This window comes from Sinocyclocheilus grahami, unplaced genomic scaffold (genome assembly GCF_001515645.1).
Source record: "Sinocyclocheilus grahami isolate Dianchi unplaced genomic scaffold, SAMN03320097.WGS_v1.1 scaffold9.1, whole genome shotgun sequence".
NCBI classification, from domain to species: domain Eukaryota; kingdom Metazoa; phylum Chordata; class Actinopteri; order Cypriniformes; family Cyprinidae; genus Sinocyclocheilus; species Sinocyclocheilus grahami.
The window spans coordinates 2707978-2721251 of NW_015505188.1; the positions used below are offsets into that span (position 1 = coordinate 2707978).

At 35.1% G+C, this 13274-nt stretch overlaps 2 protein-coding genes across 2 annotated transcripts; both read right to left on the reverse strand.

Moving 5' to 3' along the window:
- Positions 1 to 1064: 1064 nt before the first annotated feature.
- On the reverse strand, positions 1065 to 9682 carry LOC107592006 (uncharacterized). The gene is made up of 4 exons (XM_016281339.1): positions 9604 to 9682; positions 5359 to 5463; positions 3143 to 4363; positions 1065 to 1712 (listed from the first exon to the last, which is right to left on the reverse strand). The coding sequence occupies exons 2-4, from the start codon at positions 5396 to 5398 to the stop codon at positions 1300 to 1302; spliced, it is 1674 nt and encodes a 557-aa protein (XP_016136825.1). The 5' UTR covers positions 5399 to 5463; positions 9604 to 9682; the 3' UTR covers positions 1065 to 1299.
- On the reverse strand, positions 8874 to 10488 carry LOC107592013 (ribonuclease P protein subunit p25-like protein). The gene is made up of 2 exons (XM_016281353.1): positions 10202 to 10488; positions 8874 to 9811 (listed from the first exon to the last, which is right to left on the reverse strand). The coding sequence occupies exon 2, from the start codon at positions 9793 to 9795 to the stop codon at positions 9145 to 9147; it is 651 nt and encodes a 216-aa protein (XP_016136839.1). The 5' UTR covers positions 9796 to 9811; positions 10202 to 10488; the 3' UTR covers positions 8874 to 9144.
- Between the last annotated feature and the right edge of the window lie 2786 nt (positions 10489 to 13274).

Sequence of the window (13274 nt, forward strand, 5' to 3'; positions counted from 1 at the left end):
CAAATTCCAATGGGGTTTGGCCTATACAACGGGCGACAGTACATCTGTGCGGCTTCAAACTCTTTGGGGAAGGATCAAGCCACGCTCTAACTTTTGCCCCCCAGTCCAGACAGTTCAACCGCAAAAAGCTCTTTCTCGCTCCTTGTGCTGCATCTTGCTCTAGCGTTGAGTACCAAGCTGCTTTTGGCTCTGGGTTTGGGAGCTTGGGTGATCAAGAGGAGGTTTAGTGTCAGAGCTAGCAGCGTGGAGCACTGAAAAGACACTCATGTAATCACATAATCAGAACACTCTGGTCTCAAAGCTGTTTCTTGTCCCATGTGTGTTGTTAAAAATACAAAGGATTAAAATAAACTTCTTCTGAAGTGAGCCATAAGACTCTGACTTCCGTCTTTGTCGGACCTGACTGGACAAGTTAACACAAGAGTGACTTATATAATAACTAATAACTAACAGAAAAAAATTAATCTTTATCTTTGTGCATTCATCTGTCAAATAAGTTTTGCAAATGAAAATCAGTGGGTTGGAAAATATAAAGAATTAAAAAAAAAATTCTGCCTTTAACTGGGATCTACTGCACTGATTCATAAGGACTGATTACTTATATTTATTTCCACCACCACTTACAAAACATCATAACCATTTCGGTTGATATTTTTGATTGATATTTTTCCGCAAAACCCAAAAGAAAAGCAGTAGCAAATATTGCTTTTTTCTCTTTTCTTAAATAACATGCACCAATGAATCATTCAAGAAAAAGACCATTTGTGAGGATTTAAATCTTAAATTTAGATTTTGTGATGATTTTGAAGTCAGTTTGAACTTGTTTGCAACTTGACTCTTGCAGTACCATTTTATAACTTTAAAGATTTTTAAAATAAAGGGCTAAAAAAGTAAAATAAAATAAAGCTTATGACATTATTTATTTTTAAAAAGTCAACAGGACTCATTGTTGTTCTATTAACATTCTTTAATAATCTATTTTAACATTCTTTGATAATAATCATCGTTTAAATCTTAGCCTGGATACACCTCAAAATGCATCTCCACTTACTAATTTTTAATAGTTTCACTGCTAATTACATTGCTAGATCAATTTCATTGCCCACCAGATAACATTTTCTAAATCTAGTCTAATATAGGGGCCTAACTAAGTATAGACAGATAAATGTTAATTATGAAAGTAAAACCAATCTATATTGATCCCTAAACACAGTTCTGAAAACAAAAAAATAAACATGGACATTTTGGAGATCCCTTTACAAGTATTGTAATTAAGACATCTGCTTATTACAAAGTATCTCAAAAGGTGAGATATTTTGGTTCGATATAGCAAATAGGTTTCTTTTTAGAACAGCAGCGAGCACTCTTCCACTTGAAGTTCTTGTTGGGATCCAGGGAAACTGTGGCACACAAGCCTTTCTCCGGCCTTTCAGGCTGTCCGTTCTCCCAGTAAGTGAAGTCCACATTGGATGAGAAATTGCCTTCGTTTTGCCAATACCACTCTGCTGAGTACAGGCTGCGGCGCAGACTGATCCAGCCCTCCGTGGGGTCTATGACTGCCATGTTTGAGGCCATCTTATCCTGGCTGCTTCTATTGTTGAGCCTGGCAAACAGATCAGCATTTTCCGTGCAGTACTCATGGGACATGGACCAGCTCATTTCATCTTCACCAAGTACAAACATCTCCGGAGTCACCAGACAGCCATAACGATCTAAACACACAAACAAATATTCAGTTAGTATTATACATAATTGTTTAAAAAAAGAAAAAGAAAGAAAAAAACATTTATTATTTATAAATGTTATTTATAATCATACTGCTACCAATTAACCTGACTACGCGGTCAATTATTATACTGTCAGCCACTAGAAAGGGGGTAGAGTTTGTTAAAAAAAAAAAAAAGCTCCTAATTTGGACCTCATGACTAAAAAAAACATACAAAAAGCTAGAAGCACAGCAACAGCAAAACAATCTCATTAAAAAAAAATTTTAAAAAAAAGGTATATATATAAATGCATATAATCATATTTTATATATAAAGTTATATAGGGACAGGTGTCTTTTATACTGATAATGAGTTCAAACAGATGCCATTAATACAGGTAACGAGTGGAGGGCAGAGGAGCCTCTTAAAGAAGAAGTTACAGGTCTGTGAGGGCCAGAAATCTTGCTTGTTTGTAGGTGACCAAATACTTATTTTACCGAGGAATTTACCAATTAATTCTTTAAAAATCCTACAATGTGATTTTCTGGATTTTTTTTTCTCATTTTGTCTCTCATAGTTGAGGTATACCTATGATGAAAATTACAGGCCTCTCTCATCTTTTTAAGTGGGAGAACTTGCACAATTGGTGGCTGACTAAATACTTTTTTGCCCCACTGTATATTATAAAGAGAATATTATAAACAAATAAATATATATCATATATGTATATTATTATTACGATATAGTAAATATTTAAAGAATATAATCATATTCTACACTGAAAAATATGTGGAAACCATTTTCAAATTGCTAGTAAACTGCACAACAAAGAAACTGCAATAAACTGAAATAAACATAACATTTTAAAGCAGAAGAACTGAAATCATATTTTATTTATTTTGGTGTGATTAATTATATATATGGCTTATAAAATCGATTAATCACAATTAATCACACCAAAATAAAAGTTTGTGTTTACATAATATGTGTGTGGACTGTGTATATTTATATGTGTATATATAAATACATGCACATACATGTATATATTTAAGAAATATATGTAATATACATTTATATATAATATAAATCATATATAACTATAATTATATGTAAGGGATAATGCACGGCTATCTGCCCCCTTCAAATCAGACACAGAGATGAAATAATGCGGCAAGACCACATTTATTTGAATTAATTATTGATCGATCTAGAGAGAGAGAGAAATAACAGTTGTGTGAGTTAGGCTACCTGCGTCTGCGCATCTCTCTCTGCAAACAATAAAGCTGTGTTTAGTTAGGCTACTTCAAATTTAAACTTCTTAAAACTACTTCTGATTTAAAGGGGGCAGATAGCCGTGCATTAGGGTATCCCATACATATAAATACATAAATACAGTAGCAAATATGTGTAGAATTTAATTACGGTTAAACACTAACCTGGGTCCATACTTATAACTGTTGCTGCGCTCCCATAGGTATTGTTAGACTCCAAGCGTTCGAACATATAAACACCAATCCTTGCAGAAGGATGCCAGATTGTGCTTAACCTTTCTGCGACCACTAGAGCCCAAGAGTACTCCGTGTCATCCATAACGCTCCAGTTGATGTATGAAGGCAAAGGCTGATCGTTCATTCGCACACCATCAACGCTGGGTGTATCAGCAATCACCAAGGCCCCACTGCTTGAGGAATTAAAATCTACCAGATAGCACCCAGAGAACATGCTTATCGGAATGAGGTCTAGAATGAGTCCAGGACTAACTAATCGAAGGGAAACATGCATGGAAGTAGAAATAAGTGAGGCCCCATCCATAAAATTTGGTAATAATGGCAGGATGTCTGAAGATTTTTGTACACTGACATTAGTACAAGTAGTAAAATAACCCTGACAGACCCTGAAGGGTTGATTTGTTGTCACAAGTAGCTGTTTGGCCCTGAAGAAGGGGGGCATGGGGAATATGTCTGTCTTGTCATTTAACACAAATGGTTGGAGCTGGTTCAGAATCATGTTGCATGAGCAGTTTTTGCTGTCAAAACACGGATGGGTCAGAATCACAGCCACTTTGTCCTCTGCATTGATTTCTCTCACAGTCCCATTAATTTGAATCTGGTAAAGATCGTAAGGATCGAGCATTATTGTATTTTCTTGGCTCTGACCTCTTTCATCTACCTGTTTGATGATGACATTGTTGTCCATGCCCACTGCATTGATAATCATCAGCCTAAAAGGGAGGAGTCTGACATTTGATGTCATCATAAGGTTAAAGGACACGGCTATCTTGGTGTAATCCAAAGAGGGAACATGATACACCTTTCCCAGATTTTGTTCAGGCTGGACAACGTGAGACTGGAATCCCCCCTTCCATCCACTCACAGAAACCACTGTGATGTTTTTATCACTGGTGATTCGAAATGTCTTATTGGAAGACACAAACTGGGATTCTTCAACCTCCTTTGTCAAATTCAAAGTCCAAACGGTTCCATTTGCAAGGCTTGCATTTGTGGTGGCGTTGCCGCTGGCCATATAGGTGACATTGATCGTAGTGTCTGGGTGAAGGGTAGTGATTTTGAATAGGTTAAAGGTCTTCCGATAATAAAAAGCAATATTCTCGGGGAATGCAGTGATGAAACTCGTCCCACGATTGTCCATTGAAAGCCCTGTGAATGTTCATCAGTCTAATAATCATGTTCGTTTCAAATTTCAAACTAATTTTCAGCCAGTGATAATCACTACAGATGCACCAACAGGGTAATTACTTGTATCTGGTATCAATATAATCATCAGTATTCTGAATATATTGGCATAATTGCACTTTAAAATTTCAAACAATTTGAGAACATCACATTTTTTAAACATGAACGATTAAAAAGATGGCCAATTGCAATATTTATTACAGCAATTTCAAGGATAGGACTTGAGCACAATCAATTGAATAACATTTTTTTTTTTAAAGTTCAAAATGTTTGGTGTCCTGAATTGGTATTGGTGCATCCCTAGTAATTATATTAAAGGAACACTCCACTATTTTTTAAAATAGGCTCATTTTCCAACTCCCCTAGAGTTAAACAGTTGAGTTTTACCATTTTCGAATTCATTCAGCCGATCTCCGGGTCTGGCGGTAGCACTTTTAGCTGTAGCTTAGCATAGATCATTGAATCTGATTAGACCGTTAGCATCTCGCTCAAAAATGACCTACGAGTTTCAATATTTTTCCCCATTTAAAACTTGACTATTCTGTAGTTACATCATGTACGAAGACTGACGGAAAATGAAAAGTTGCGATTTTGTAGGCCGATATGGCTAGGAACTATACTCTCATTCCGGTGTAATAATCAAGGAACTTTGCTGCCGTACCATGGGTGCACCAGGCGCAATGATATTACGCAGCGCCTGAAAATAGTCCCAGCTAGGTAACTTCCAATAAGCTTATTTTCAGGCGCTGAGTAATATAATTGCGCCTGCTGCACCCATGGTACTGAGCTACAGCTAAAAGTGCTTCCGCCAGACCCGGAGATCGGCTGAATGGATTCGAAAAAGGTAAAACTCAACTGTTTAACTCTAGGGGAGTTGGGAAATGAGCCTATTTTCAGAAATAGTGGAGTGTTCCTTTAAATAATTCAAAACAAAAGATTTGTCTATATGCACTATTTACCTTGACTAAACATCAAAATGGTCAAAAGAACAGCCAACATGACTGCGTATTTTGCATGTGCAGCTCCACCTTGTGTGAAGTTGGTTTCAGTTGCTGTGCACTAAGCTGCCAAAAAAAATAGTAAATGACAAATTATTTTTTTAAAACGCTTCGTTGATCCAGTGTTTATTATACAAAATTCATATGCAGACAACAGTAAACCATATTTTCCACTGAGGAAGCTCTTCTTACAGTTAGTCAAACTAGAAACAAGACTATGTAAAATACCTGCTTTCAATATGTTTTGTCTTTCATTTGAAGTTGCTCTTTTTTGTGTGTGTGTGGGGGGGGGGGGTAAAAATATGGTACAAAGTAATATTGTGCAATATTATAATTTAATTTAAAGATCAGTTTTCTGTCTTAATACATGGTAATGGGAGAGTAAAAATATTTTTAAAACGTACACCGTTCAAACTAGGCTGCTTATGTTGAAGTGTTTGGGATGTGGCTTTTAATGATGAGACCTTTTTTGTAATCAGGCTCTCAAAAAGTATATAACAATTTGGATATAGATTTATCGGCCAACATATCGGTTATTGGCTTTCAAAAATAAAGAATAATCGGTTATCGTATCGGCCAAAATTTTCATATCGGTGCATCCCTATTTAAAATTTAATTTATTCCTAAGCAAAGCTGGATTTTCAGCAGCCATTACTTCATTCTTCAGAAATGTTTTAATGAATATAAAGTTTAAAAGAACAGCGTATATTTGAAACTTAATTTTTTTGTAACTTTAGAAATATCTAACTTTTGATCGGCTTAATGCCTTGCTGAACAAAGGTATTATTTTCTTTCAAATACATACAATTCATTCAGAAGTACATCTACTGACACTAATGTCCTTAGATGTGTTCAGATTCAGAAAGCACTGAAAATTAAATTCAAGATACAAACAAGAAACAAATTTTAAAAAAGTAATAAATTGTTTTTTTTAACTATAGCCATCAAGAATATAGAAAACATAATCCTAATGAACAACATTAATAGTTTACTCTTCAGTCTATAAAATTGTGTTGAGCAGCCCTACATCGAGTAGTCATATGTGACCCTGGACCACAAAACCAGTTTTAAGTCGCTGTGGTATATTTGTAGCAATAGCAAAAAATACATTGTATGTGTCAAAATTATAAATTTTTTCTTATTAATTCAGCTTTCAGATGATGTATAAATCTGAAATTCGAAAAATTGACACTTAAGACTGGTTTTGTGGTCCAGGGTCACATATATTAAATACTAAAAGGTTTTAGAATTTCATACAAAGTGTACTAAAAACTAGAAACAAATATTAGTTAATATCTAGGAGGCTGTATTAAATCTTTTTGATTCTTTCAGATAAATGCATCAGTTGAAGTTAATCAACAGCAACCACGAGTTCGTTTCCACCGATTTGTCATTTGCTTAAATTCTTATAAAATTTCTACAGACTTTACAATGGTCTATAAAGACAACCAATTGCTCTGCTTAAACTTAGATTAGAAAAATTATATTCTAAAGAAAAATACTACTCTAAATATTGATAAAGTGCTATGCCTGCATCCCAAAGATCACTTTTAAGGAGAACATTCAGAAATATTTACACAGTTTACCTAATTCAAACATAAATTAATAAATGAGATTGTTTGCTTCACTGCCACAAATGTTAAAACATCCTACCTTATCGTGGCCAGCACTCTTTCTCTATCTGAACAGAATAAGCCGTGCGTTCACTGCTCATTCAGTAAAAGAACATTTGACATTCAAAAACTCCTCTCTCTTCTCCCCATGTGGTTTTGCATATGATTATAGAAAGGTTTGTGTCTTAAGATCAACAAGTTTCATATTACAGATCTAGAAATTCACCAAAACCTTCGTAAGACACTTTATTCACTCAAAATACTTGTTCCAAAACAGTCCTCAAAGGAAAACAGTGTTACAATTTCATCAGCAACCGAACTGAAAATTGTGTTTATATCTACACATCACAACCCTCAATTATTTTGTTTGAATTTTTTTTCAGAATTTTACAAAATAGAAATTTCTTAATGAATATACAACATAAAGCTCCATATTTCTCTCAAGCGTTCACTGTCTTTGTACTTTACTCTGACAAGCAGTCTGTGGTGGGAAAGCATGAAATTTGTTTCAAGTTTTGACTTAAATTCTCCACTGCTGCTGATATGCCTAAAATCTGATCAAGCAACATACGTTTTTCAACTGAATTATATAAAAAAACAACACCCAATCTGCATGCTTTCAGGCTTTGAGCTGTGCCATTTAAAAACACTGGTGTTTGGTCACAGCCCTTCAAGGCCACATTTGTGTATTTTCGGCACAGACATATTTGGTATTCAAAATACACAATTTCCTTTATTTTGCATAAAAAATTGGAAAGGGTTAGTGGCTAAACATTACCTATCTTCATTCTTCTGACATGAAAACCTTAGCCTGGCACTTACTATGTTTATCAAATCTGCAAAAAACAAAACAAATATCAAGTGTATGGTGTTTGTTTGCTTCATGGTTTGAATTTCTTCCTGAAGCAGCAATAAAAATCCACCTGTTTCACCTTAAAAATAATATATAATAATAATAATAATATTTTATATATACAGTGGGTACGGAAAGTATTCAGACCCCCTTAAATTTTTCACTCTGTTATATTGCAGCCATTTGCTAAAATCATTTAAGTAAATTTTTTTCCCTCATTAATGTACACACAGCACCCCATATTGACAGAAAAACACAGAATTGTTGACATTTTTGCAGATTTATTAAAAAAGAAAAACTGAAATATCACATGGTCCTAAGTATTCAGACCCTTTGCTGTGACACTCATATATTTAACTCAGGTCCTGTCCATTTCTTCTGATCATCCTTGAGAGGGTTCTACGCCTGCATTTGAGTCCAGCTGTGTTTGATTATACTGATTGAACTTGATTAGGAAAGCCACACACCTGTCTACATAAGACCTTAGCCGAATTGAGGCAGTAATTAAAGCAAAAGGAGCCCCTACCAAGTATCGAGTACATGTACAGTAAATGAACATACTTTCCAGAAGGCCAACAATTCACTAAAAATGTTTTATGAAGTATTCTAATTTGTTGAGATAGTGAATTGGTGGGTTTTTGTTAAATGTGAGCCAAAATCATCACAATTAAAAGAACCAAAGACTTCAGTCTACTTAAACTACTTCAGTCTGTGTGCATTGCATTTATTTAATACACTAGTTTCACAATTTGAGTTGAATTACTGAAATAAATTAACTTTTCCATGACATTCTAATTTATTGAGATGCGCCTGTATATATACATTTCAACAGTGATTACATATGATCACCAATCTGGACAAATATGTATTTTTCTAACAATTTTTTAAAAACAATTTATACCATATACACTGAAAAACATCAGTATACATAATCAAGACATCTCTACAAAAAAAAACTACAGAATAACTGTTTTTCCAGTAAGATATTTTAATGGAAAAAAACATGCTGATGTATAAAAATTCTTGTCTCTTTGGCACAATATTTCAATGGAGAGATTTAGAGTGAGGTTTTTCTGAAGTCAGTCTCATTTATTTACAGAAATAGTTAAGGGTGAATAAATAAAGACAGAATCTTATTTTTAGGTGAACTATAAAGGGACTTGTCATTACATACCCTTTAAAACTCCCATATTTATGACAGACATTTTCAAGATACGGTACTTCAAAAGGGAAAATATACTCATTATGAACCAAGCTATGGCAGTAAGATGCAACACTGATTTAATCCTGCCCACCCCCAGCATGACCAAAAGGTTTTCGTGGCTTGCGTGGACACTTTCCTCTCCCAGCCCCTTCTGTCCTTCCAGTCCCTGTTCCACCCCTCTTCCTTCTCTGTCCATGTTTCGGAGTTGCTGCTTCCTCTTTGAGAGCCTGAGCCCACAAAGCATCAAAAGAACCTGGAGCTTGGTAACCCGGCTGGTTCTTATCAAGTGAGTCTCTGGAGAGCAGAACCCATATACTGGGTACATTTCTGCTGACTGTGAGACTGTCCAACCCGGCCTCAGGCTCTAGGGGCTCCCAGACCTCCTGAACTGTGCGATAGACCAGTTTGGTGTTCTGGTGTAGGTCGTGTACACGCCGTTTCATGATCTCCACACATGTGATGGCTTTAGCCACGCTCTGACCCACACCCGTGAACACGATTTGACGGCACAGATTCTCCCCCGACCCAACGCTCACCTCTGGGCCTTCATGAGGGCCTGGATGATCTGCGGAGGCTGTTTTCTCCTCCATACGGCTTAAAGCAAACCTCATGAGGTTTCGGATTTTGCTGCCATCCTTCACTCGAACTTCTGCAGTGTCGCTGGGCAGGTCGGGGAATGGACACAGGGAGGGCTGCTCGACTGTACGTGCTTTTCTGTAGTTCTCCATATCATGTAGCCTTTACCTGTGAAATTAAAAAGGACAAAAGGTAAATCTAATGACTGTGTATGAGTAGTTTGTTTTGCAAAAACATCCCCTCAAAAAAAATCTTTAACTGTACCAGTATAAGACCAATTGGTAAAGTGTTTTCTTTACCAACTATTTTGTATGTTGGTTTCAAAGACCAAACACCTAGGTCCATTTTTATTTTTTTATTCATAAATTACAATTTTTGAGACAGTGTACTCTTGAACAAGGGTGATTTTCATCAATGACAGCTCAGAGTAAGTGACTTAAATGTTTTAAATGAATACAGTTTATTACAAAAATGTGTTCTCTATTTAAAATATACATTTAATCATTCGAAAACAGCATTATTATTCAGAGTGGCACATTAAATGTATTGCAAACTTACTTTCCCGTCCTTTGCTAAAGTAGCGATCTTGCTAACCGGTTCAGATATCTGCAGCTGTTTTTCTGAAAAATGCGGGCTTTTGTCGTTCCATATGAATAAACTGCGGCCTCTGAGATTCGACAGTCTTTTTCAAATACTGAGTTAACTACAAGCAAAACGACACAGTTTACGAAATTAAAATGTTACGCTACAATTCACATAATCCTCATGTAACAGCGTGTGACGTACGCTGTCGATAATGTGACAATATGCCGTAAAGTGCCGCACATGTTCATGGGAAGTGTAGTTTCAGGGCCGGATTATCCAATGATGGGCACGGGCCCGAGCGAGTCAAAGAAAACATTTCGGAATGTCTATTTACACTAAGTGCAAATAGCAGGTCTTGTTGGCATATACTGTAACTTAATTTTTCAAGTTATCGATTTTACCTATTAATATTCTTTATTTTTACTTTATTTTTCACTTATGCATTAATCATATGCATTTATTTAATATTTTGTTGTGCAAAAATAGGCCAGCTCAAGCAATGACCACAGATGGCACGAGGAGGATAATCCCTTTAAGATGTCAAATTACTTATCAAATTCAATTATTCTGTAACAGCGCAGAACGTCAACAAGAGTTATTTATTAGGACACAGCGCCACCAAGCGTTCAGAATCAGGAACTTGTCACAGCCGATCCCATGCGTGAGCGAACTGTCTGTCTGAATGAATCAACGTCAATCCCAAACTATTTCACACTTTTTACAAACCCATTTGACCGAATAGATCGATAGTGATTCTTTCTCGAATCGTTATCTCTGATTCTAAACAACTGATAGAAAACATAGACATGACTGCTGACATTTTATGAGGGAAACTGCTTAGTTATTAGGTCAGTAAACCAAACTCCACCATCAGACGAGGGTTTTTAAAGATAAAGCATGTGTAGTAGTAGATGAGATCTTAAAGTGATAGTTCACCCAAAAATGAAAATACTGTCATCATTTACTCAGCCTCAAGTTGTTCTAAACATGTATGCATTTCTTTGTTCTCCTTAACATAAAAGAAGATATTTTGAATTTGAAGAATGTTCGTAACCAGAAAGTTTCTGATCCCCATTGACTCCAATAGTGTATTTTTTTTATTTAATTTTCATACTATGGAAGTCATGGGGGCCGAGCAACTGTTTGGTTACCAGTATTGTTCCAAATATATTATCTTGCGTTCAACAGCAGAAAGAAACTCATACAGGTTTAGAACAACAACAGAATTATCATTTTTTGGGTTATCGATAGTGATTCTTTCTCGAATCGTTATCTCTGATTCTAAACAACTGATAGAAAACATAGACATGACTGCTGACATTTTATGAGGGAAACTGCTTAGTTATTAGGTCAGTAAACCAAACTCCACCATCAGACGAGGGTTTTTAAAGATAAAGCATGTGTAGTAGTAGATGAGATCTTAAAGTGATAGTTCACCCAAAAATGAAAATACTGTCATCATTTACTCAGCCTCAAGTTGTTCTAAACATGTATGTATTTCTTTGTTCTCCTTAACATAAAAGAAGATATTTTGAATTTGAAGAATGTTCGTAACCAGAAAGTTTCTGATCCCCATTGACTCCAATAGTGTATTTTTTTATTTTTTTTCATACTATGGAAGTCATGGGGGCACAGAAACTGTTTGGTTACCAGTATTGTTCCAAATATATTATTTTGCGTTCAACAGCAGAAGGAAACTCATACAGGTTTAGAACAACAACAGAATTATAATTTTTGGGTGAACTGTTCCTCTAAAGCAGCCTAATATAGCTGCTGTTGCCATTTGTGTCAATAATGTAAATCAAACATCAGAAAGAAAATCACTCACTGTCCTTGACTGAATCACTTTTGTAAAATAAATAAGAATTAATTTATTTTGAATTTATAGAGTGAAGACTATTCAGTCTATTTGTACGTTTACTTTATACGATATAATATTTCTTAGTCAGTTTCTTGAATTTTTTTAAATAGGTCGATTTCTTATGTATCTTAGTATAATTTGTGACTGTTTACTTGTCTTCAGTAAGCTTGTTTTTACTTAGCCTAGTATTATTATTTTGTGTATGTGATATTGAAATTGGTATCAAAAATGTTGATAAGATAAAAATCCTATTTAAAGCTATATGTATATCATTATTGTGAAGGGGGGCCCTGCAGTAAGTCATAACTCAGGGCCCAGTGAGATCTTAATGTGGCCCTGTGCCCAGGGGCAAGATAACCCCTCAAACTTATTTTTTCCTCTTGACCATAGACATTAGTCTATTTTTAATTTTGTCATTTTATCTGAAGATCAACAACAGTTTTTGAGATTTAGTCAGTCGAAACAGTTTTGAGGTTAATTGATCAAATTTCTCTTTAAAAAATAGTGATCTTTGTGGAGACATCAGTGTTTTTAGATATTAATTTTGAAGTAAGAAAAAAGAGGTAATATTTTTATCCTTTTATTGTTTTTATATATTTTTTATTAAATGAATCTGAATCATAGTGTTGCTATTATGACATATCTTTGATTAAAATATAGTCAATAAAATATGTAAACTTTCATATGCTTGCATAGAAGTACAAGTCATTGAATAAATTTACCTCTCATATTAATGTCTTTTACTTGGATTCCGTCTTGTCTGTCATCCGTTATTCAATTATTTAACAAAATTGTTAAAACAAGGCAGAGGGGCTTCTTGCCTTTTTGAATAATTTTACTACATTTTGTGCTATAGCAACCAAATGAGCACATATTTCTGTTTATTTCCCTTAAAGGTAGGGTAGGCGATTTCAGAGAGGCTAATAGCAAGCTAGCTTTGAAAGCATAATTTCCACCCTCCCTGCAATGGAGGTATGCAAACAAATACAAACATTGACAGGCAGGTAGGACAGCCTATATGACTGGACAAACTTTTATGGTCCTACGCCTTCCACAGACTATATAAATACATATAAATAGCCTACAATAAAAAACACTTAACTTAGTGATTGCTATCAGGATGTCAAGAGACTTTCAACCAGCATAATACAAATGGTTTTTGAACCAAATCACCTGCCCTGCCTT

Bases quoted from the DNA above. Each gene is read 5' to 3' on its own strand.
- LOC107592006 (XM_016281339.1), bottom strand. From the start codon at position 5,398: ATGTTGGCTGTTCTTTTGACCATTTTGATGTTTAGTCAAG. The intron at 4,364-5,358 runs GTAAATAGTGCA...GAACATTCACAG, and splicing joins CATTTTGATGTTTAGTCAAG to GGCTTTCAATGGACAATCGT. The intron at 1,713-3,142 runs GTTAGTGTTTAA...TTGTGTGTTTAG, and splicing joins AGTTATAAGTATGGACCCAG to ATCGTTATGGCTGTCTGGTG.
- LOC107592013 (XM_016281353.1), bottom strand. From the start codon at position 9,795: ATGGAGAACTACAGAAAAGCACGTACAGTCGAGCAGCCCTCCCTGTGT.